The sequence below is a fragment of the Lytechinus variegatus genome, chromosome 3, assembly GCF_018143015.1.
Source record: "Lytechinus variegatus isolate NC3 chromosome 3, Lvar_3.0, whole genome shotgun sequence".
In the NCBI taxonomy this organism is placed as follows: Eukaryota; Metazoa; Echinodermata; class Echinoidea; order Temnopleuroida; family Toxopneustidae; genus Lytechinus; species Lytechinus variegatus.
In genome coordinates this window covers 67,453,475-67,480,119 of record NC_054742.1, presented here as the reverse complement: position 1 = coordinate 67,480,119, position 26,645 = coordinate 67,453,475, and the positions used below count along the sequence as shown (strand labels likewise).

The 26,645-nt window shown below is 36.1% G+C and overlaps 1 protein-coding gene and 1 long non-coding RNA gene across 2 annotated transcripts; both read left to right on the top strand.

Annotated features, from left to right (window-relative positions):
• Positions 1-4,293: 4,293 nt before the first annotated feature.
• On the top strand, positions 4,294-9,422 carry LOC121411749 (protein app1-like). Its single transcript, XM_041604593.1, has 3 exons — positions 4,294-4,373; positions 5,094-6,848; positions 9,055-9,422. The coding sequence occupies exons 1-3, from the start codon at positions 4,307-4,309 to the stop codon at positions 9,081-9,083; spliced, it is 1,851 nt and encodes a 616-aa protein (XP_041460527.1). The 5' UTR covers positions 4,294-4,306; the 3' UTR covers positions 9,084-9,422.
• Positions 9,423-13,412: 3,990 nt separating this feature from the next.
• LOC121411750 lies at positions 13,413-24,026 on the top strand. The gene is made up of 2 exons (XR_005969536.1): positions 13,413-13,826; positions 23,856-24,026. It is a non-coding gene; the product is annotated as an uncharacterized LOC121411750 (long non-coding RNA).
• The last annotated feature ends 2,619 nt before the right edge of the window (positions 24,027-26,645 follow it).

The following is a 26,645-nucleotide window of genomic DNA, read 5'->3' as shown; positions in this document are numbered from 1 at the left end:
TATCTTTATTCGCCATACACATACAGTATTTGTTTTGTGTGTCAGATAGCTCTGTTGCATTATGAATAATATTGACACTGACTAAGAAATGTGTTCAAATATGAAATAACATTAGTTCAACCTAGCATTTCCTTCTATCCTTCGAAAATTCCTGTCCATTTTTTTCATGTTTTGTTTGTTTGTATGATTTTAGTTAACGTTAATTTCTGTTTTTACCTCATCTTTTATTTATTTTCTTTGATTTGAAATAAATGTGTTCAAACTTGATTTTCATCGACCTGTATATCATTTCTTCTTGAATGCAATCGTCCTTATCACTTTCAATTGAACCATGGTGCTATGAGTCATGCTTATCTTGCACAGTAAAATAGAAAATTGACAATGTTTAAGCTTGTCACTGTAAAACAAGTTGTTTCCATTTTCAATCAATTATTTTTTTTTATATTGTTTAAACAACCTGTTCAAATGTTTAAATAGCTTGTTTAAAACTTTAAATAACGATTGTTTGAGTGACGGGCTCAAAAAAGCGCTTAAACGTTTAAACAACGTTTTTTACAACGTGTTTTAAGGCTAGACCTCTTTTTCATATAAGGGATAAATCAATGTCGAAAAGTAACAGGCGCGATTTTGGACAATTCATTAATCATGTTCATACTGACTTTATCCATTCAGAAGTCTCAATTGTCGTCAATATTGGACCATTATATTGTGCGCTACTTAAAATGTCGTTTTTAAATGTTTAAGGGAAAGTCCAGAACAAAATTGTTACCCGGATGCTACAAAGGAACTAAAGAAACAAGAATCAAAATATACGTCAAAATGGAAATACGTTTTTTAAATGATCCCATATTTAGTTATCAGCCATTTTACATTTGTTTATTGGCCTTTATCATGTTTATCGTCACTTCGATTAAAACAAAGCTTTAGTGAAAGAGGTTAAGAGCTCGAAGAAATAATGAGGTTACGAAATCAAAATGAATTGTATAAAGTTGGATCACAAGCATCTTGGAGTGGAAATGTAATTGGTAGAAAAAATAAAAACCAAATTATGGGCAGAGAGAGAGGAAAGTGCGATGACAGAGCGATGCATGAGAGGGTGCAAGCAAAATTAAGAAGTGAGTTGGACCTATTTGTATAAAACCTTCGCGATTATTAGTAGGTTTGCTCCCAATGTTAACTTCTTTGGTAATAATGCCAGCCTATCAGATTCATATTTCTCACGACAACGTTATAACACAATGGTAGAACAACAGGGTACATGTAAACATAATGATCGTTAAGGCCAAGTATTAGGCAAAATGGAATAAAAGAACATAAAACGCCGGAAATAAATGGGGACAACATAAAAAGAAAAAAAATCAAATTTTCAATTCTTTCTTTAAAATGAATCAGATTTTACAGAATGAAAATAGCTTAATGGTAATCCTGATGATTAACACTTTTCTCATTTATCTATCTCTTCTATCTATCTATTTATCTATCCATCCATCCATCTATCTATCTATCCATATTTAGTTATCAGCCTTTTTATATTTTTTATTAGTTTTTATAATGTTTATTGTCACTTCAAAACATACGTCACTGAAAGAGGTTAAGAGCTCGAAGGAATGAGGTTACGAAACCAAAATGAATATTTTGTGTTAAGTTGGATCAAAAGCATTCTGGAGTGGAAATGTAATCGGTAGAAAAAATAAAAAGGAAATTATGGGCAGAGAGAGAGGGGGGATTAAGAGGTGAGTTGGACCTATTTGTATAAAACCTTCGCGATTATTGGTATGTTTGCTCCTAATGTTAACTTCTTTGGTAATTGTACCAGCCTATCAGATTCATATTTCTCATCAAATTACTATAATTTGAGTTAATGACAACGTTATAACACAATGGTAGAGCAACAGGGCACACGTAAACATAATGATCGTTAAGGCCAAGTATTACGCACAATGGAATGAAAAAAGCCGCAAATAAAAAGGGGACAACATGAAAAGGACAAAATTTAAACTTTTCAGTTTTTTCTTTAAAATAAATTAGATTTTACAGAATGAAAATGGCTTAATGATAATCCTGATGATTAACACTTTTCTCTATCTATCTATCTCTTCTATCTATCTATCTATCTATCTATCTCTTCTATCTATCTATATATCTATCTATATATATATATATCTTTCTTTCTCTTTCTTTCTCATTTGCCATTTTTTATAATTCATAACTTTTGAAGATGTCATTTTATCGCCCTTTCTCCTTCTCTCTCTCTTCCTCTCTGATGTGACTATTCCTCATTCTCTCTCCTTTCCATAATCTCTTTGTTTTCTCTCATTTCTTTCATTGAGGCGTTAAAAGTAATAGACAATTTTATTGATCAATGCTTTGCATATTCAATAATTCGTATTTTATACTATATTTCGTTGAGAATTCCCACTGGATATTTTGTACGTGCATATCATTCTTATCAATCAGCGCCCCTGAATCTCTAGCATTAATGCCCAATCCTTGAAGCATGATATTTATCCCAGTAAATCCGAAAGGCTTAAACCAACGAATAGACTGTAAGGATAACATCAAAAGAGGGCCTCGCTACTGTTCATACAAATCAGATAACGGGAAAGCTTTGTTGCCATTTTATGTTTTAAACATATCAACTCCCTCCCCGAATACACACACACACAAACACCGCCGTTTACACATATTCATTTTCATGCAATTAACAAAATATTATAATATATATATATATACCTACCTATATATTAATAATAGGATCATAATAGGATCATGTGTTAGAGTTATTTATTCTTTCTTATAAACTGCAAATTGGCAACAACAAAAAAAGTATCATGCAAGCAAAATATTCGACCGTGTTTTATAAACTGCAAATTGGCAACAACAAAAAAAGTATCATGCAAGCAAAAGATCCGAGCGTCGTGTTTTGAAATTGGATTAGCTCCGCATTCTATCAGACAAGACTTGTTCAACCATGGACCCTACTCCTACTGATTGAAGTCAATAAACTTCCATCCCTACACAGTTCTGAGACAACAACAATTTTAAGAAATGAAAGGAACTTCTAAATTGCGAGTCTTCGCTGATATTATCCTACTCATAGTAGACAGTATTCCGCCTAACAATCTTGAAAGATAACCATTGTTTGTTTGAACCCCTGTTCAATGGGATTTATGCATCCGTCCGTTCTGCAGGCTCGTTCAATATGACGATGCCTATCAACATGATCAATTGGGGCCAATGACAACCTGTATAAGCCAGTCGGGTGAGGGGGTAAAAATTATGAAATTTACATTAAAAAAACGAATCATATATATTAAACTGACCATGATTTACAGGAAATAGTTTAGCAATTTAGGAGAGGGTGTCTCTATCTAGTAGAGATAAACCAAACAAAGTTAATCACAGCATCAGAAATGTTGGCGCTGGTAAAGCCCTTCAGGGTTGTCCTATCGTCGAATCACGAGTGTTTTTGTTCTTGAATTATATTGAGATAGATGCGAGGTTCATACTGACTTTGCATATTTTTTAAAAAGATTTATTATTGTGTGTGTGTGTAACTATAAATGATGTGCCTTCTCGAAGGAAAGCACCATTCGTGATCTTTCGCATTTCAGGAATTTAGGGTTCTACATTTTCAGGACACTGGGTGAACATTTTCTGCGAAGTTTGGAACTGTGTGTAGTGCCCCGTTTCTATTGGACTTCAAAGAAAGGTATGTCTTAATATTTTGATGGTTCAGCTCCATCGAATTTAACTGCCAGTCTAGCCTGTAATCTTTCAATCCTGAAAATCGAAATGGTCAATACCTTTCAAAAATTTGAGTTTCATCTGTTCATCTAAAATATTAATTAAAAAAGTCACGTCAGATACTATTCATGCATTATTTTCAATCATGAGGCTTTAATTACCGTATCGTTATCTGTTGTAGATTTATATCCAGTTATATCTCCATGTTCTTGCAATTTCCTTATCTCTTGCTGTTTTTTTTTCAACATTAGTCTAATTATTGTATTCATTTTCATTTCTCTCTACTTCCCCCCCCCCCCCTTCATCCATGTCTTCTCCAATTTATTAATTTTTCTTGAAGATGAAAAACAGAATATTCGATTGTCTGATGTCTAATTTCATTAAGCTTTTATTTTTTTAATATTTCTCTATCGTGTATTACGATACACTCATACGAGCCTTTGATATGTTTGAACGTGAAGCCGTAGTATTTATTGATGCCAAATAATATTTCGAAATTTTATTATGTGACTTCATTATATTTTACATTAACTTTTATTCGACAGATTCTTGGATCGACATGAAGCTGATAAAGTCAGCGATATGTCTCCTGTCACTGGCTCTCCTAACCCAGGCAATGCCAAGAAGTAAGTTGATTTAAATTTAAAATATTACTGTATACTTCAGACGCCTTTAGAAGTATGCCTATTCAGAACTGGGGTGGTTATAAACAATACGTATGCACGAACTGGATAAAAGGATTTCTAATATATGAAATAAAGAATGTAGTTATTGTTTATCAGAGACCTTAAAGAAGAAAAACTAATATATAGGTCAATTTCCTAGCCTGGAAGGTGTTTATATTGGATTTTAATTTAACGGAAAAAACACCACCAAATAAGCATAAAGGTTTAAGACCCTACTTGATGTAAATTGTTTTTATATTACAATCAATTATTATTTAATTTGTTTTCATCAATCTATTAATCTATTTACTTCATGCGTGATTCATCAGTTTACAAATTGTAAACATCAGATAACATTTACGATCAAATTGCACGTTTAAATCTTCAGCACACCTTCATACCCGAAGGATATTATCTTAATACAAAGTATAGAACGAGCTGTACGGAATAGGAGCAAGGAAATGATAATCAACTACAATATTTATACAATATTACGAAATAAGATTACGTTTAAATGATAACTTTTAAAAGGTTATTGAAATGAATTATATGAAACTATTTTCAATAGTAGGAGAAAGCAAAGGACAGCAGTATGCGGCATGCTATATTTGTTTTAATATATTGTTACCGCATACAAATACCCCATATGCAAATAAAATATTGTCTTGATTTTCTGCATAGCTCGAAGGGACTCGTGTGACAGCAGATCTGGAGCGGTCTGCGGTTCAAACGGACACACGTATCACAATGAATGTGATCTCGAAGACGATTCCATAAGATCGGGCGTTTCAGTCTCAGTACAACACAAAGGATCATGCGATAAAACGTTCCGCCACGTACCTCGTGCTCCGAGTCCTCCTGTACCAAGAGCGCCATATTATCCAAGTGCCCCCGCAGTACCAAGGGCACCAGTTCCAAATGTACCACCTTCGCCAAGACAGCCATACGCTCCAAGCCCTCCTGTGGTACCACGTGCACCTTTTCCACAGGCTCCACTACCCCCGGCAAGAGCTCCCATTGTGCCACCACGAGCTCCTCTCCCAGGAGGACCTGCATTTGCCCCTGTACATGGTGTCAACGCAGATGTTGAGGTAACATTTACTGAATACGATCTGAGTAACTCTGCAAATGGTGGTGACAGCGATAGTGGCAGCAGCGAAGAGTACGAATATGAGGGTACCGGCGTTGATACGACCGATGGGACTGATGGAACGGATGGAGTTTCTGGTGTTCAGCCTGTTGCCCCCGCCAATGCACCTGTCTCGGATGTAGATGTTACCACTACGGAATATGAAAACGCAGCAGATGGAGAATACGAATACGGTAGTGATGAAGACAGCAGTGAGGAAGAATATGGTACAGAAGTAGATGTTGATGCTACTGGCGGAACAGATGGGAGCACAGGGAGTGGTACGTCAACTGGTGTCGTAATACCAGGGACTTCTGCGGGTGTCCCAGTCTTTCCGGGAGCAGCAATTCCATCACGCCCACGTGCACCTGCCCCAAGAACCCCCGTTTTAGCTCCTCCCCTAATTCCTCGAGCACCAGCTCCACCAGCTCCAAGTTCACCACGTGCCCCACCACCCCAACTGCCACCATACACACCATCTGGCCCAAGTGTCCCACGGGTCCCCCAAATGCCAAATGCACCACGGGTCCCCCAAATTCCAAATGCACCACAGGCCCCGAGTTTGCCACGCACTCCGCATGCGCCACAACTGCCACAGACCCCATATGCCCCGGAAGCTCCTCATGCTCCACAAATGCCGCATGCCCCACATACTCCACATGTTCCAAATGCCCCTCAGGCACCTCACGTACCAAATACCCCACACGCTCCTCATGCCCCACAGTCTCCATATGCTCCACCGACTGGACCTTATGCTCCATCTTATCCAGGTTACGGAGATGATTCTTATCATCAAGGCTCTCCGTATGCACCCGCAGCTCCTACATATCCGCGTGCCCCAGGCGTGTTCCCGACCGATGGGGGAACGTGCCCTAGACGTGATGCTAGTGGCCGTTGTGTCCAACATGCCCCAACTGGTGGTTGCACCCAACGCGATGCCAGTGGACGTTGTGTCCAGCATACACCAACTGGTGGTTGCACCCAACGCGATGCCAGTGGACGTTGTGTTCAACATGCTCCAACAAGTGGATGTACCCAACGCGATGCCAGTGGACGTTGTGTCCAGCATACACCAACTGGTGGTTGCACCCAACGCGATGCCAACGGACGTTGTGTTCAACAGGCTCCGGCTGTCGGATGTACCACCCGGGATGCCAGTGGACGTTGTATCCAATATGCCCCAACAGGTGGTTGTACCCAGCTAGATGCTACTGGACGTTGCATTCACCATGGTACTAGCGGTGTGCAAAGGGCTTCTGGGTGCATACATCGTGACGCCGCCGGACGATGCACCCAGTACGACAATGGTGAGTAGTACACTCAAACGTAGGCTATGTTTCATAAGAGCATCGCGTGAGGAAATGCTTAAGTAGTCTGACGTGCTATTCTGAAAGGAACACACAATAATTAACAAAACTACGGGGGTATAGGCCTCCATCACACAAAAGAAAACGGGCCACTCTACATTCTGTCGGTATTCATTGCATGTACAAGCTGTATGTACGTCCATTAAGAGGACTCTTGTCTTTCAATCAGATGGACGTGGGTTCGATTCCTAGCCATGGCATGCTTTCCATGGGGTGCGTGGGAAGGCCTTGGAGTGGTTCAGGAGTTACTTATCCAATAGACGTCAGTACGTAACATTAAATGGCTATACATCCAATATGCAAAATATAAATTGCGGAGTCCCACAGGGCAGTCTGTTAGGTCCTTTATTATTTATCATTTATATTAATGATTTTTGTAATTCATCCGATATTCTTTCGTTCATATTTTTTGCCGACGATTCAAATCTTTTTTATTCTCATAAAAATCCAAAAACACTACTAGATATAGTAAATTCTGAGCTAGAAAAAGTTACTCAGTGGATAAGAGCTAACAAACTATCCCTTAATCTAAAAAAACCAAATACATGTTATTTAGTAATACTATAGACACACTGCCGGCAAACATTATGTTTGATGATACCCCTTTAGAAGTTGTTTCGTTCATAAAGTTCTTAGGCATAACTGTCGATAATAAACTTTCGTGGAAATATCACATTGAAAATATTTGCAAAGCGATTTCACGCAACATCGGCATAATAAATAAACTGAAATTTCATTTTCCTCCACAAACCTTATTAATGCTTTATTCTTCTTTAATCTTACCGTATTTGAACTACGGCATTCTTGTTTGGGGCAATACCCACCAAGTTTTATTAAACAGACTTCTTTTATTACAAAAGAAGTCTCTCCGTATAATTAACCATTCTTCATTTCTTTCACATACAGATCCATTGTTTGCCGAAAACAAGCTGCTAAAAATAAATGATCTATATCTGTTTCACTTAGGCCAATTTATGTATAAATAAATAACAATTCACTTCCTCACCTATTTGATTCAATGTTCCCTCAAAATCGTTCAATTCATCATTACCCTACAAGACAGTCTAATGAGTTTCATTTACCTCTTTTAAGAACATTATTAGCTAAAAAAAACATTTATATACGATGGCCCGAGATTCTGGAACTCCCTTAGTGAAGATATAATTAGAAGCCCATCCCTTTGTTCTTTTAAAATGAAACTTAAAAATAATTTTCTGAAATCATACAGGTCATCATTTACTCAGTTTTAAATAATTTTATCATTAAATTCACCATTTCATGCCTCCTTAACTTATTTTTTTTTGGTATAATTATCCGCGCGTTGAAGTCCTGCTGTATTATCTCTGTTATCTTTCTTTATCTCTTTTTTATTTTCATATCCTTTGTGTGTGTTTCAATTGTTTGATTGTTTCTTGTTCTTTGTTCTGCTGTTCTCTGTTTTGTAAACTTGTCTGTCTTCGTAGGCAATTCTAAAATAATTATTTAGAGGGGTCCACACAATACAAGCACTGCTTTTTAGTGGATCCCTCCATTTTCACAGAATCTTTATTTTAAAATGGTTATGATATTTGCTTATATATATTCTGTTTTGCTTTACTTCGTTTTATAGATAAATATCAAATACTGTACATGCCTGAATTTATTTTATCTGTATAAGTTCATTGTAACTATTTTGATCACATTACTTTGTTCTTCTGTTGAAAATGAAAAAATAATAAATTGAAAAAAAAAAATTGAATTTCCTTCAGCATTCAACCTGGCAGGATTTATTCCTTGAATGCACCAAGCGCCTGGAGCAGCTGGAGCTACATGTATAGCCGGAGTAATATCTAGTGTGCTCTTGAATAGGCAACTAGAATCAGCGCCTCATGAATGCTATATATTATTATTATGTATATCATGTGACTTCAATCATGCAAGAATGCGTAAAGCATTTCTTAAGAGAGTTTTGAACCAAGCTGAACAGTAAAGTCATGTGCATTTGAATACGTTTAAATAGGAAATTATATTTGATGCTCTAGTTTTCCGTGGTGATTTTACCAAATTAACCATAACCTTTCAACGAAGTAGCTTGTGGAATTGGTATGATAACGTATCGAATTAATCACTTCTGTATTTCTTTTACTTCGCTTATTTTTTTCTACAGATGATCTGACACTGGGCGCTCTCGCTTGATTCGACTTATACCCATAATCATGGCCAAGTTGCCTACTTAAAATCATTCATGGACCCATCCATATTGTGTTTGTTTTTGCTTAATCGTTTGTTTGTTATTTTAGTTTGTAAATAATATATTTATTTCTGTCTCTATTTAAACCGTAGGGGAAGATAATGTTCATTGGAAAAAAAGACTCTTCTAATTTTGAGGTCTAACGTATGAATTGAGGTACAGGTTGTTAGTTTTCTTTTCCTTTTGTTCTCTGATGAGAGATCCAAGAGTAATTTCTATAAAATAACATATCCACCTTTAATGATAAATTTTATTGAACGAATTTCCAAATACATATATATATATATTATATATATATATAATATATATATATATATATAAATATATATATTTATATTTATATGTATATATATATTATTGCATTATTTTATATTTTATATATTGGTTTAGATCTTGATGAAGGGCATGTGCCCGAAAGATTGACGAACACGGGTATTGACCTTGCTACGCCCCTCTCCATACTACTGATCTCAAATATAATTATGAAGGAGACCCGTACAGGTACATCGCCAATGCTTATATTTTTCAATTAATATAAACATTCATTAAAAAAAATGTTACAGAAGAAGGCCTTATTCCCCAAAAGCAAATGTTGTGGCGGGATACGCCTGTAAAACAAATACAATACAAAATTAATATGCGTAGTAATTAAAGCATGTGTGTTATACATGCATAATATAGTGAAAGGCGAAATTATCTGTGGGTCAAGTAATTTAATTTAATTTCAGAATGTGTTTTGGGGTGCAAATTAATCAAATATACAATGAATGTAGATAGACTATATGTTATTATATAGATTGGTTGGGCATTTGTAAGAGAATTTTGTTTAGATCAAGGTGCTTAAATAAATAAATGGTTTGCTTAATATACGATGCATAGAGATCTTAATCTAATTTTATTTAATTATCTAGATTGGCTGGACAGCTTTAATAACACTTCGTTTCAAAAATTCTTTAGGGTGCTAATTGATAAAAAAACACAAATAAAGCATTTCCATTATATATATATATAGTCCATGGAAGATGTGCCAATTAATTAAATGAATAAAGTATCTTGCATTATATACATGTACAATTACTAAGGGATGATTTCGGATTTTAGTGGATGAACAGTCTCAATTCTACTTAGGAGTGCTTTGGGGTGCCAGTTGAATATATAAATAAATTATTTTCATTGTATACAATGAATTGAAAGCTTACATTTTCTAGTGTATTTTAAGTCAGTTTATTTTGGTTGTGTTTTGGATGTGATAAAACAGGGCCCCGTCTTACAAAGTTATGATTGATCAGATCAACCTCTATAATATGGAAATCCATTAATGGCATAATTTTTATTCTACACGAAGTTTGCACAATGTCCTTTGTAAGCAAAGAGAAGTACACCGAATTTTCAAGAAAACAATTAATGTATGAATACCCATCATATCGTCCACATATGTTGAGCAGACGTGCATCTTACATGTTAATGTTGCTGGCTTTCCATAGTTGTGGTTGATCGGATTAATCGCATCTCTTTGTTAGACTGCAACCTAGGGGCGTTTCATCAATATTTTCGTCCGACAAGTTGTCAGATCTGACAACTTTCCTGGATTCTGATTGGTTGAGAAGCACTGTTACTATAGTAACTGTCGGATAAAACAGGACTTGTCGGATAAAACGTCCGACAAGTCCTTTCATGAAACGCTCCCCTGAATGAAATGCCTTGTGATATTTTGGTAAGAATGAGACCCTTTTTTGCATAGAAATATGATTACATTATCAATGGCCCGAAAGATAAACTTACATATTTGTTATAGCATGTATAGTTAAGGAAACGTGTCATTGCTACTACCTCGCAGAAGTAATAATCAGAGTTTTCGTACACCCTTACAAATTTTGACAAACACACTGTTATGTTTTTCTTGTTTTCCAAAATATGCCATGCGTGAATGGTATGTTTAATGAATGAATGAATGAATGAACAAAAGAATGAATGAACGAATGAATGAATGAAGAGCTAAGTAGATGATTCGTTTTTAAGTAATAAAATAATGATAATAATTTATCACTATGCTCACTTCTTTAAAGAGATGCTCCGGGCTGAAAATATTTAAGTCGGATAAAAATAACGAAGTTATTGAATCTTAAAGTTTAGCACCAGGAACCATTAAAAACGTGAAATTCATGCATTTTATATTGCAGAACATATGGGGCAGCTGTTCGTTTATTACGTCACACACAAAAAAAAATCAAATTTCAAATAACTTTCTTAATCTTTAACGGATTTTCCTCAAACCTTCGCCAATACTTTTTTTTCAAAATTTTTTTTATTCAGGGTGAGATTCCCGTTTAAAGGTGTACCCCAGACTGAAAATTATGTCATTTTAACATATCAAATCAGACAAACAAAAACATGAAAGTTTCAAAACTCCTTCATACAGACTCGAGAAAATAATAATGAGACTTGTAAGGCGCCAAATCCACTCTGTAGAGTGCTCAAGGCGCATAAAGAGCTAAGAGTTAAATAGGTAAGACACGAATATGTGCAAAGTACTTGACATGTATATTAGCTGCAGCCAGCTGTGTCCGGGATGTGACGTCATTAATGTTTTAACTTGACGGAGGACAGATGAAGGCAGAAATATGGATTGCAAATATATTAAGCCTCATTCAATATTTTGAATAAGGAAGTTATTCATCTGACGATTAATACTTCCCCTTTAAAATGTGTGGGGGGAATCTATCATTATAAAATACGTTTTATTCTTTGGTTGTCTACTTTAAAGATAAATTCCAGTATTGGTAACGATCTCAAAATGACTTTTTACAGAATCTAATATAATGACCACGCAAGTGTCTGTTTGTATGAATAAAAAATATGTGCCAAAGGATACTGGAAGAAATTGTGTAATTGCTGAGAAATAAGCAAAATAAGCGCGGATTCTGTCATTTCCGTCGGGTCTTTATTCCAGCAATATACGCTGTTCCACGTGTGCCTATCTGTGTTGGTGATCTTCAGTGTGAACACTTTTCAGCGTAGATTTCAAGATTTCACAAAGTTCAGTTTATGTAACTGTACCAGATCTACATCCTCGATGATATACTGACAATTAAGCCTGGTTTTACAGACTTTCTCATGAAATCAGTGTTTACTGCAACTAGCATTTCTCTTTAATATTACAGAGGCGACATTGAAGCAGACAATCACAATGAATTTATGAAACGGAACGAAGAATACCCGTCAACAATAGGACCCTGTTTTGATCAACCGAACAGAGGTTCTGCTGTAATTAACCTTCTAATTATTAACGTCGATGCTGATTAGTTTATTGTACATAAGACGGCATGGAATATTATATTGCTGGCATCCATGACAAAAGTTGTGCGCCCCCACCCATCCGGATTACTTCCGCTGCAAATTCATGCAATCATTCCAAAAATGAAAAAAGGGGCAATACAGGGACAGGGACGCCCAATTCCTTCATGATTTTTCAAGAAAGGAAAAGCAGAATAGGGGAAAAAGTAAGACGAAGTTAGTTTTTTTTAAAGGAAGATAATATAGTATCGAAAAGAGAATACTGGGACATGCACCTCTGTTATTCAACTGACAAAAGAAAAGAAAGACGTCACCTTAATAGGCCTTCTTGCCCTTTTCCTTTATTATGTCGCCGCCCCTGGAGATTATGTCGCCTGGATTATGTCGCCGCCCCTGAAGTGTTATTTGAAATAAAGCGAGAGTCAATTAAATCCTGGATGTGAGGAGAATCGGATATAACGATATCAAAAGCAATATTAATAGCGTAAGTTATATTACTGTCTGTGCACAACACCTGCAAAGGGTAACAGTGGCTTTAGCTCAAGCGCTCTGGAAAGTTAAAGGGGAAGTGAACTGTGTGTGGTATATCATTGACTGTGTGTTATAAATACAGTCTTAAAATATACGTTTTCAGATATTTACTAACACTACAGAGAAAATATCGACCTATAATTGTATTTGTATAGAGAAACTGAAATGTTTTTGGAGGAAAAGTAATTGTTCGACTACTTGGTAACATAATTATTGTGGTATAAATGTATTGAGTAGTTAATTAACATGTAATTATTCAAGTGGGTCTTTTTGTTTTACTAGACTACACTAGCATTATGGGTCAGGAAATTGGCCAGGTATGAGTAAATGAGGACTCGAGATGGCGCTATTGGTTCATATCTGCTTTGATGAATTCAATTCATCTTACAAGTCAGGTACCAATTTCCCCAACCTGGGCTAAGGGCAGTACATGCAGTACGGATATATTTGGGTGAATGAACGCACGCTTTGCCTGGGATGCTAACCCAGAAACTTCCATTTGAAAGATTTGAGTCAGATTCGCCAGACCACGGAGTGACTGATAATACGTGTCCAATATGATATTGCATTGGTTGAATATCATTGTTACGTCAGGTGTTTTGGTATCGTTATATAGAGAGGCGTAGCATTCACGCCAGTCAGAAAGGAACGCTGTGCAGCGAAAGAATGCAACATTATAATAAATGACCGAACTAGACATAGCAACTTCACCTCAGTGTATCTTAGTGATTTTAACCACTGTCATTTCGAAGCTGCCGGCTGTGAACACATATGCCCCATTATGATGTCAATATTTTAATATCGAAAACGGGGGATGGCACCAAGGACCATTATTTGCAGACTCTTACCATTTCTGTTGGTTGGTAAGTATTTCCCAATTCCTTTTTAGTTATTATATTGGTTTTAAAAAGATGGTAATGACGACGATGGTGAAAATAATAGTAATACAAATAATGATGATGATCATGATAATAATAACAATAGTAATAATGATTACAATAATTGTGATAATAGTAGTAACAATAATATTAATAATAATGATAACCATAACAACAATGTATATTATCATAACTATAAGCATAACGATTATAGGTTTGTCTTTGAATCTAAAGTTAAGTGAAAAATTATTGAACATTTAATTTTCGCATTCCAATATATGATTTGTACAATTCAAAGGGACTATATCCACTTTTGACAAATCTGATTGTTGTAATGGATACGTAAGTGAATCCTATACATGTGAATCAAATGCACCTATCGCATCAAAAATATTTTGGAAAGTTGGCAAAAACATAACTTAGCTTTTTTTCCAAAAGGAGCTTAATCAGAAACAATGTTATTCTAAAAAAAGGAGCTTAATCCAATATGGTCGTTAAGGATTTGTTAATTAAATACAATTATAAATAAACAGTAAAATATTTGTTAACAAAATCGGTGATTTTATAAACAGATTTGTGGATTACCATGTATTTTTCCCTCAGTAATCCAATATTGCACACGCACCCAAACTGCAAATCAAACTGTAAAAGTCAATGGCAGCCTATAACCCGGGCCTGTAAATGCACTATTGCTTATTGATTTATTAGAAAAATCAGGGTTTTTTAATACACGCAGGTAAGAGAAAGCTCTAACGTGCTTGAAAGCAAATACAATAAATTAATATCGTTACTCGGTCTAAATATAAAGTTGTGTGTGAATGGACACCGCGTTGATGATTATCAAATTACTGCATGCAGACTCTTTTAGTCACTGGCGGATCCAGGGGGTGGGGGCACAGCCGGCTTGTGCCCCCCCCCCCCTTTGAGAGGCACAATTGCAGTTAAAACACAGGTGTGCCCCTTCCCCTTTTATTAGTGAAGACTTTTAATTTATTTCTTTGCTTTAAATTTTTTCTCTAAAAAATGTCCCCAACCCCTTTTGGAAAATCCTATATCCGCCCTTGCATTTAGTAATCATTTTTACTTGTAAGATTATGTGAATTCATGTTAGTGTGTTGATTTTATAACAGCTCTTTATATTAAAATTATCAATCATTATTAATCGCTAGATCCAAAAACTTTTATATCGATTTTGAGGTGCATTGTAATCGAAAATCCAATTAGATACAGTTTCTTTGATTTACCTCACCTGGGTCGTGTACAAAGGCAGTGATGTGGCTAAACCTTTGCTGAAGGAAATTCGAGCCCACGAGTCTATGATTGAAAGAGCACTTAGATCACGATGTAATTTCAAAAGATAAATCTGAAATAAAATGAAATTTAATCAAAATATTGCCAAAACCACTCCGTGCATGAATAGAAGTGCCAGTTTCCTCATTAAATCCACGCGGGCTAGCAACAAGCTTTTGAAGGAAATTTTGATATGTAGTTGAAAAAAATTCTACAAAAAACGTAGAATAATTTTCACTTTTGACTAATATACAGCATCAATGTGTTACTCGTTAAAGTTTTTGCAAATTTTTTCTGGACCTAATTTTAAGAAATATTTTAAGGAAATTTTTCATTAATCAGTTGCACGGTCGTGCTGAAAATTGCAAGCCCATTTGCTTTGCGGTTTTTTATGTAGGGCATTTTTTGGAATTTGCCGGAACTTTTTTAGGGGTCATTTTAACGTAAAATATCATTGATGTATTTTTCAGTAAACGTTGCAATATTGAAACGCTCTTTGATTGCAAAATTTCATTTTGGACATTTTGCGGAATTTCCCGGATTTTTTCTATTCGGTCATTTTTTAAAAAATTGGTAAATTACTAATTTTTCCGAAATTCTAAAGGAGAATCGACGGTATTTGAATCTTTTACATGACTTTTTTCATTAAAAATCGTCAACATAGAATACACAACAAAAGGATCGTGAAAATTCTTGATGGAAATTGTATGTAAAATATTTAAAAATTTGCGGAAATTTTGCTAACTTTTACAAAGAAACTTTCTATACAATGTTTTTTATCAAAAACATCACCGATATGTTTTGAAGAGAATGCTGTGACAGCATTGTGAAACTTCTCAATAAAAAAATATTGAAATTTAGCATAAATTTTGAATAAAAATATTAAAGATATTTTATTCAAAAAATATCACCTATGAATTTTCTGGTCAAAACCTGTGAAATTAATACTCACTGGCATCGTGAATATTCTTGCTTGAAATTTTAATTAAAATCTAGAAAAACATTGCGGACAGTACAAAAAATTTATAAAAAAGATTTTGCATAAAAACATCAATAATGAGCAACTATCAAGTATAAATTAGCTGCTGTGAAAATAAAGGCGCCTTTCATTGTGCAATTTTGGAAAGCCAATTTTGGTACAAATCTTCTAAAATTTTTGAGGAGTTTTCCAAGCTCGTTTCCAATTTCGTATTTACCGTCTTGCATTATCACCATCATCATTATAATCATCACGATTGTCATCACCACATTAATAATCACTTTAGTCATGGTCAAAATTTATTCACAGGATGTCTATGATCAATATTATCAAATAGATCATATCTAAATGAATCATTTTATACAACATGAGCCGACACCGAATGGAAAATCACGACAGACCACCTAATTCGTCCTCATGACGAATTAAAATCTATTTTCCCCATATTTTTCTTGGCATTTGAACCCATCCTTTTGTCCTGACCCGAATCACTTTTATTTTGGAGTGAAAACTCTTTTGTTGTTTGTTGTTTTCTGCAAGTCAAATTTCTCCTATTGATTGATTGATTGATTTTATTTGTCAGGTAACATGAACAAGTACAAGAAAATATGAACAAGTGTATACCTTGACAGGAATACCCATGGAAGCCGAAATGGCTTATTTCCAATGGGGTCTTTGCATCAGTAATTGAAGACAATGTACATCTAAAACATACCATCACCCCTAAGTAAAACAAAATCTTTCCCAGTGCGATATCAGCTTTATCATGTTTACAGACAGCTGCCGTGTTCAGCGCTCAATACACATCAAGGGATAAATGAAAGCAGATATAAGAGTGAAAGTAATCATTAATCATTCATGTGTATCGATTCTGTTTTTAAGCGCTAAATAGATGGGAATTTTTTATTCTCATCAACCGTAGCGCTACGTGCATTACTATAGTTACAGTATTTTGCTGTCAGAAATATCTGTCGCCACTATTTATTGCATATCTTGTACTTCAAATTTCATTTTATGATTGAAAAATGACGTACTAAAATTGAATAAGCAAAATTCAAAAGCAAGTGGAACGCTTCTGGCAGTTTCGCCTGCATTACGCGATTAGATATAGCAGCAATGCCGACTTTGAAAACACAAATTGAATAATTATCCACAAAAAAAACATTTATATGATAATAAAAGACGATGTCCATTGACCCAACATGAACTTTGGCAATGATCATGTGACCTAAGACATATGCAAAACAATTATTCATACTTGATTACCCTTATGTCTATGTTTTATGAACTAAATCCAAAAATTGTCCAAGTTATGATGCCAATTCTACAATTACCCTTAATATGGTCAATAATCATTGCCCTTAAATGACCTTTGATATTAGTCATGTGACTTGAAACGCGCACAGGATATTCGGTAATACATGATTGCTTTCATGTCCATGTTTCATGAACAAGATCAATAAGCTGTTAAAGTTATGATGACAATTCCACAAATACCCCCTACTTGGCCAAAGTTTGTTGACCGTAAGTGATCTTTGACCTTGGTCATGTGACATGAAACTCGGGTAGTATATGCAATGATACACCATTATGAACTAGGTCCATATACCTTCTAAGTTACGAGGACTTTTCAAAAACTTGCTTAAGACTTCGATACTGATCCCCCAACATGGTCTTAGTTCATTGACCCATATGACATTTGACCTTAGTCATGTGATCTAAACATCAGGCAGGATGTTTGGTAATACTTGACGCAAAGTTCCCGGAACGCCGAAGGCGCCTGCACTCGTCGAAAACTCTATCGGAACACTCCGAAAAGCTTTCAGAAGGAAATATCAGGTTGCGATTTGGCTTGATTTGGCGTGATTTGATGACGTCAGTGGTTTGTATAAGCGACTTATAAGCCTTTGACTTTTTATAAACCATTATTCTTTTTGCGATTTGGTCTAGTCCATAGTCGGATGGGACAAGGGCAGGTTTAGAGACAGGGCCATCTTTCATTGCTAGGTTGAATACTAGTGCCGACGGGGACTAGTGCCAAAAACCGTTGCCGTATAATTCGATCGCCCGCGCACACAGTCAACTGATTGAAGAAAAAAATAATGGAAAAATAATAACCAGCATTTGCTCTTGGAAATAAGACGGGTCTGAAATTCAGGTAAATTCTACATTTCTATATATTTGAGGAAACTCTCCAAACGGGTTGAATACTAGTGCCCTTGCGGTACTGGGCAAATAACTGTGCAGTCCCTCACGCATGCATGCATGCAAACTAGTTTTGGGTTTTCGCAACCATCAAAGAGAAGTGAGAAATGAAAGTAATCTCGTGTGTTTGTAAGTAAAATGATTTCTTTTTTATTATTACAAATTTTTAAATATAATCATGGTCACGCTGTCGCACAAACATTACAAAATCAACGGCGATTTCGTGGTTTAGGTCCCCACTCGCTGGCACCTGTACATCTCTATGCTACTAGCAAATAAATATTCGCGGAAAAAGCAACCATGGCATCGGGACACTGACTTCAACCATGCCCGGTGATCCGGCAGGGAAGTACAGCTGTATGCCGTTAGAGGAAAAATTGGCATGCAGATTTTTTTTTTAATATTACAAATAAAATTGAAATTAAAGAAGATAATCGGAACACTCCAAAAGCTTTCATAAGGAAATTACTAGTTGCGAATTGGGCTTGTTAATGACGTACATTTGTCGGCAATTATAAGCGGTGTAGTGTGATTTTTTGGCGATTTATAATTAAATTAGCCCAAATAATATTTCTTTAAAGCATTATATTAGGCGTGATTTGATGATGTCAGTGACTATTTATAAGCCACTTTGTTCATAAACCATTATTCTTTGTGTGATTTTTTGGGGATAAATAACGGCTTGTCTTTGACTTTTTGCGTTTTGGGGAGATTTTTACCACAAACGAACAACTTGGTCTTGAAAACCATCGACAGAGTTCGGTTGTGTTACATTCAACAGTACAGACAGGCATCAAAGAGAAGTGAGAAATGAAAGTAATCTGGTGTATTTGTAAGTAAACTGATTTTTTTTAATTATAAATTTGTAAATAAATGTAAACGCTGTCGCACAAACATTACAAAATCAACGGCGATTTCGTACTCGCTGGCACCTGTACATCTCTATGCTAGCAAAGAAATATTCGGGGAAAAAGCAACCATGGCATCGGGACACTGACTTCAACCATGCCCGGTGATCCAACAGGGAAGTACACCTGTATGCCGCGCCGTTACAGGAAAAATTGGCATGCAGATTTTTTTTTAATATTACAAATAAAATTTGAATAAAATAAGAATAATGTAAAAACTTATCACTTAGACATACCCCAAATAGTTGCGAAGTTATGTCAATAATATATTCAGAATTTATTGAAGAAATTTTTATACGTCCTTAACGCTTTAAAATGCTTTATAAAAATAATATTCATTGATGTAAAGTAACTATTGGCATGAATGACACTCCGAAATTTCCAACATTTCAAATCATGCACATGAATGTTCGGATCTCCTTGTCTTTAGTCATGTTAGTGCTTAGTGTCTGTGCCATCGATAGACCATCTCCATCGGCAAACACCGATGCTTTTTTCTTTAAATGGCATTCCAGGGCAAGCAAATAATTTTTGTTCTTGAATTTGCACATTGAAGTCAATAGGTGAGAGGGTGCATTCCCCTTAGGTAATGCATCCTCTCACCTCCAAACAACCAGGAACATAGTCATCCCCTGATATTGCTAGAAAGTGAAAGGTCATAATATATCTCTTGTGGAGATAAGTTTAATATAATCACATTTTTGATGTTCGAATGTCTCTGTAAAATGGAGTTCTTAATTTTGTGGGTTACAAATTTATCTCCATTTACTCATTATTGGTGTACACTGATCTTCAGAATTTGAATTAATAAGCTTTCATATTTTTTTACGCTACACTCACTTTTATGCTAACACCTTTCTGCCGGGAACATTTACCTATAAAGTTAAAGCCTCTCTGCAGGGCAATTGACGAACTGTACACGTGTCATGTAAAGTGCTAATTCAGTTTTCTTACACAACATAAAAAATGACACCATCTACGAACAAGACAAAACAACAGATTTCTCATTGGCATTTGATTATATTAAACTTATCTCCACAAGAGATATATTATGACCTTTCACTTTCTAGCAATATCAGGATGGAACTTCACTAATGCAATTCAACTGTCTATACCTTTGGCCCAATAATCATTCTCAGGAAATTTCAGTCATTTCAATGCCCATTCATCTCAAAATTATTGTGTCACAATTGAGCAAGAACCAAGACACAAACTAATGTGGTGGACTCAAAGCACTATATCGAAAACTTCAAAGCATTTATTCTTATCAGTCCACCAATCTACTCTCTGCTATGAATACCCAACCCTGGTTCCGACACCTCTGGATTATTCACATGTCCAAATTTGTGAAATATGCCCATTTAAATTCTAAATTAATAAGTTATGATGACATTTCACAAACTTGTACTTGGTTAAGATGTCAATTTTGACGACGCCGCCGTCGGAAAAGCGGCGCCTATACATGTAGTCTTGCTCAGGCAAGAAAACGAGCAAAAAACATCAAGGTTCTTAGAAGTACTCAGAGAAAGTACGAGTTAACTTGCAAATAATTAAGTTTGAAGTTGGGCAACTATATAATGGTTTCACTCACAGATGGTTCCAATTGGTGAAGTTCTGAGAAATCGGCATGCAGAGGGATGGAAATTTGTGAATCACAATTTAGTGTATGAGAAATACTAGATATTTAATTCCTTGAAATATGTAATGAAATTTCTATCCCGATAATCATATCAATTGACGACGCCGCCCGCCACCGTCAGAAAAGCGGCACTCTGCTATGCAGTCGAGACAGAAACTGGTAAGAAACAGTATAGGGCCCGGCGTGAGCCAAATTTAAAGGATGGACACCAGGCTGACAATAATATAAACGTATTAAGAAAAAAACCTCACCACTAAAAAATTGATCAAAATCGGACAAGACATATCAAGGTTATGACATTTAAATATTTGCATTATACGGTAAAACAGTTCCATGCATCAAATCTTCTTCATTTTGCCCAGTGAGTTTTACTCTAGAAATAAAATCGTTTTCAGCCATTCCATGCACAAGTTTTAACAAGTGTTTTGAGAAACGTAATTTTTGGCGTAGTGTTGCGTATATGGCAAGCCGTTTGTACCATAAAGGCGATAAACCGAGTTTATCGCAACTATAAACTCATTTTTTCACCGATAAACTCAGTTTTTCAAGTGATAAACTGAGTTTATCGCGAGAAACTCTGTTTATCGTCGAAAAACTTAGTTTATCGCCGATAAACAGAGTTTTTCTTGATAAACTAAGTTTATCGAGTGATAAACAGAGTTTATCGAGATAAACTCTGTTTATCGGCGAAAAACTAAGTTTATCGCCCACTACATGGCCGATAAACAGAGTTTTTCGCGATAAACTAAGTTTTTCACTTGATAAACAGAGTTTATCACTCGATAAACTTAGTTTTTCGATAAACTCTGTTTATCGAGCGATAACTCAGAAGATTGAAATAGCTGTGTTTTAGCGCAATTTATAAAATATGCTGTTTTGCACACAAACGTATGGAAAATGCAGGTTTTTGTCAAATTTAGTCTGACATGCGCCTATGAAATGTCACGTGACCGTGACCGGTGGTCAAATTTTCGCAAAATTTGTTTCAAAAGATGCGGGATACTTCCCCAGAAGAAGTCACTGAAAATTGCCACGCAATCAGCGGCGGTTGGGGGAAAGCGGAAAATTTTGTACAGGGGGGGGGGGGTCAATTGGAGATAAGGTAAAAGAAAAATAGTTTCATAATTTGATTGATTTTCATTAAGGTATAAAACGAAATAAGCTCAATTTAGCTTTAACTGACAGTTACTGACAGTTAAATTGTCAAAAACGTTATGTTACCTTGTTCCTAGAAAAATTGTGATTTTCATCTAAAATAGTCTGGAGGACTAATTAATGGGGAAAAAGAAATTATATACAAATAACCACTACTTGTTCGATCCTCATTTTCAAACTGTTTTAAGAATTGAAACTTTCCAAGTATTTTCTGATTTCAGACACCATTTGCAAAGGAAATTTCATTGAGATATGGAGCACTTGCAAATGAGGGGTACTGCATTTAAAGAATTCTTTTGTAATGGATATCTCCAAATTCATATTCTTTTTCAGGGACGAAAGCAATAGCCCCCATTCGATAAACTGAGGTTTTCGCTCGATAAACCGAGTTTATCGAAAAACTAAGTTTATCGAGTGATAAACTGAGTTTATCGAAATAACTCTGTTTATCGCTGAAAAACTCGGTTTATCGCCGATAAACAGAGTTTATCTCGATAAACTATGTTTATCACTCGATAAACTTAGTTTATCGAGAAAAACTCTGTTTATCGGCGATAAACTAAGTTTTTCGACGATAAACAGAGTTTCTCGCGATCGCCGAAAAACTGAGTTTATCGGCGATAAACTCGGTTTATCGCCTTTATGGTACAAACGGCTTGCCATATGCGTAGGCATGGTAGGAGCGGCGTGCCGTTGCGTAGAAGTGGCGTCCAGTTGGGTAGTGTTGCGTAAGTTTGCGTAGACTTTCGTAGATGGCTTTACGCCAAACAGCCATCCCGAGTACCCATTTTGCGTAGAGTTTCGTAGACTTGCGTAGGCAAAACAAATAGCGGCGTAGTGTTGCACGCAACTCTACGCAGATCTCTGTGTGAACCACCTCCTCTGCGTCGCGCTGTCGAACATCACAAATCAGTGGCTTACAGATAAGGGCTGACTTAATTTTTGCGCGAGAAGTAAAATCGGAGAGAAAATGTTACAAAACATCACCATAGAGTATAAGGATTAAATCATTTCAAGAATCAGGTAGGGCAAATATCATTGCTTATTAGAATGTATAAAGCTCTATTTTTTCTATGTACCTATCTTCACTGTAAAATTTCATTTTACAGTGATGTTTCATCCTGTTCGTCCGCTTGATATCGCCAACACTAACACTTGCACCGAACTTGAAATCACGATTGTCCCAATCCCTGAGGGTTAGTGTATATGTGAAACTGGGAAATTATAAGATTATCAACACCAACCATTGCCAACACGATCGTTCGGTTCAGCAGCAGACGACATTCATCACCAGTGCTTAACACGAACTGCTGTAAATGCCATATTTCCCGAGGTCATTCAAAACACCAGCTTCATTTCAAGTCCAGTGGTGTAGTTGGTGTTGTCACATCACAAGCAATATTTTAAGGGGGATAGGAGTTCCGCTAAATATATTTATCATGCTTAGCTGTAATCAGCCAATTTTCATGCTCTTGCTACTTAACATGTACATTTTGTTTTAATACTGACAATCTTAACATAACATCTGAGTTCTTCTATTTCTAGTAATGGTATTGTAACAGGTGCTGATGTTGTGTATTCCTTGAAGACTGTTTTATAACAGTGTTTGGTTTATGAAAGTAAATTCTGGATATTCATATACGTGATATATTCAGGAAGTGGGCGACGTAGCTAGTGTACCAGATCGACCCTATTAGAATAATACTCTTATAAATTAACTTTATTTAGAATTGAAAAAGATGCAAGAAATAAAAAAAAAAGTCATAAGCCCGGTAATCAGTACATCTACCATTTCGATTTGTTTTGTTTTTCTATTGTTTTTCAATGATCATAATTAGCCCTCTTCGTCTCGCCAGAAGAGAATAATGCGGTGGAGATATCATGTAGTGACGGCCTAGGACTAAACTACACTCTTCCAATGTTTGCTGAGTGCAAAGAGAAACAACATCCCAGCGGAAGAAATGTTCAAACCATCCCAAAGCTTATCCCAGTATCACTTGAAGATGAAGGTACCGCAAGAAATGACACCAACCTTGGAATTCGGCGAGGACATCGAATCTGTAAATTCCCAGGTAAGTTGATACACCATGATCATTTTGCCGTTATATCTTAAATGTGTTGAATATATTTTTAGTAGGTTAATTGAGGTTTTTAGAAATATCATTTTCTGTGTGTGCATGGGTTAATTGGGGAAATGATCAAGGGCGCCGGAAGCGGGGGGGGGGCACTTGCCCCCCCTTTTTTTTGGGGGGGGGGGCAAAACGAGATTTTGCCCCCCCCCATGTGCCCCCCTGAAAGTAGAAAAATGATAAATTATTATAAAGGACAAAAGTAAACGAAGGCACTTTTCTGCCTGAAAATTGTCATTTCCATTGTCAAAAACATGAAAGATTTCTGCCTAAATGAGACAGAAAATCGTGTACAACTCTTGAACGCACACACAGGTCACGGAGTGACCCTGAGTGCAAACAGCTGACTGTGTTACAACGTAGGGGTGATACATTTTTACAATAGGGGTGATCAAACTCACTGGAGGGACTTTAATTCACTTATAACAAAGAAATGTGTACTACAGTACACCTGTTGAATGCTCTGATGAAAATTATATGAGTTTCACATTCATTTGAACGGGAGGACAAGATTATTGTATATATCGAGTGCATTATGCATAAATCATACTACCATCGCGACCCCTGCCCGGCCGATGGTTCAGGCATGACGATCCTGAGTGACGTCACCGATAGAGACCTCAAATGCCAGGAGAGCCTATTCGACAACTAACTTCATCTAAAAAACACGTATTGAAGATAACATCCAATGGGAAAATGGCTTTCATTTTCATGAAATATACATTCCGTTCCTTAATAAATCTTTAACCCCGTCGTTAACTGCCCATTCATTCTCGAGCAATGGGGGAATGAATACAGAGTGTCTCAAAGTTTGTGTGAAAAAAGGTGCATTTTCCATAGAACGTCTGCCAAAAAGCAATGCGTAAGGGAAAGATTAGCCCCAAAACACGAATAGATGAGTTAATCAAATGGAATGAATCATGAAAATCAGTGAAATATAGTTTCTCCTGTACTCATTACTGAATACCCCGACTTGATACGATTAATTTTTCTCCCTCTCCATCAACTTTTAAGAAAAAGGGTGCATATTTTCATAAAATTTCATGTGTTATATCGACGGACGCCCGTGCGTACGAGCAGGAGGAAGCCAAATGTCTCGTATTTTTCATAATGGAATAAAAAAATTCCTCTGTGAAACATACCTAAAGCCCCTTTTCCATCTTATTACAGTGTGATAACGTTTAACCTTTTAATGAATACATTTCAGACTAAAAGCGAATGGCAAATTGATAGTGGTCCACCAATGATTAGGTTTATAACTCTATGATGCTGGATGTGTCGTCTAACATACGCGCGGCCGCCCAAACGCTCAGACCGGACCCGATAACGCGCGTGAACACTGGTTACTCGAGCAACATATGAAATCTATGTCGGGGGGGGGGGGGGTCACTTACATTGACAAGTGGATACCATGCGCGACCAAAAAAAACACGTAAAAAGGATGTCTTTTTCACGATAGGGCACGTTACGTACGTAACGTGATAAGTGTGTCAAATACTCAAAAGTAATGAAAAAAAGGTATCTATTTCGCTAGGAAAATTACGTCTTTAGAGTCGAATTTGTGGGGATGATAAAACAAAATTGATTTTTTTTATAAAGGATATCCTTTTTGCCCCAACACTTCGTGTTTAGAGTCTGATTCGCGCAAGGTGTAGAAGATGGGGGTCGTACTAAACCAAATAAGGTAAAGCAGACGACCGAAGGCCCCGGTAACAATAAAACATTCCTGTACTTGTTTAGGGGTTCATTTCAGGGAATATTTGCTAAGAGTATCGTTTTGTTTCCAATACTTGTTAACTCTTAACATGCCACGCACACTACTAACCCAATGCCACAGTACTAATCCGATGCTAATCCCCTGTGCCAGCCACAAAACCTCCTGTGCCACATTGATTTTGGGATCGCAAGTTGTATTCACTCCTTTCAATAGTCATGATTACAATTGCTTGTAACTCTCTAACGATTAGTTTACCCACAAAATATTGTGTAGTAAAGTAGGATTTCACACGCCAATACTTGTTAAGGGGTGCATTTTCGGAATATGGAAATTACGTGTTTAGGGTGCTTTTCGAGACCCCATGGTCGCGCAAGGTATCCACTCGTGAATGGAAGTACCTCCCCCGAGATCTATGTCATATAGCTGTCAAGTCCAGAAACCATAACATCTCGAGAAACTTGTTTCAATATTTTAATTTCAACTAAATATAAATTGAGTTAATACAGTGATAACAAGTCAGTGCCCTAAAGAAAATACCAAGGTCATTTCAACTCAATATAGACATCAGAAAATTACACACAGAATAATCATGTGTAGAGGATTATAATTTATAATCATTTTTGAAAATGGTTAATCCCACTCGAAAGCAACTAAGTTAGTCTTACAGATAATGTTTAGACATGAAAAACAAATAAAATTATCTGTGAAAGTGTCTTCTTGACCGGACTCATATTATCCGAGATATGAATAAAAATGTAAATAATAAAAGACTAAAATAAGCG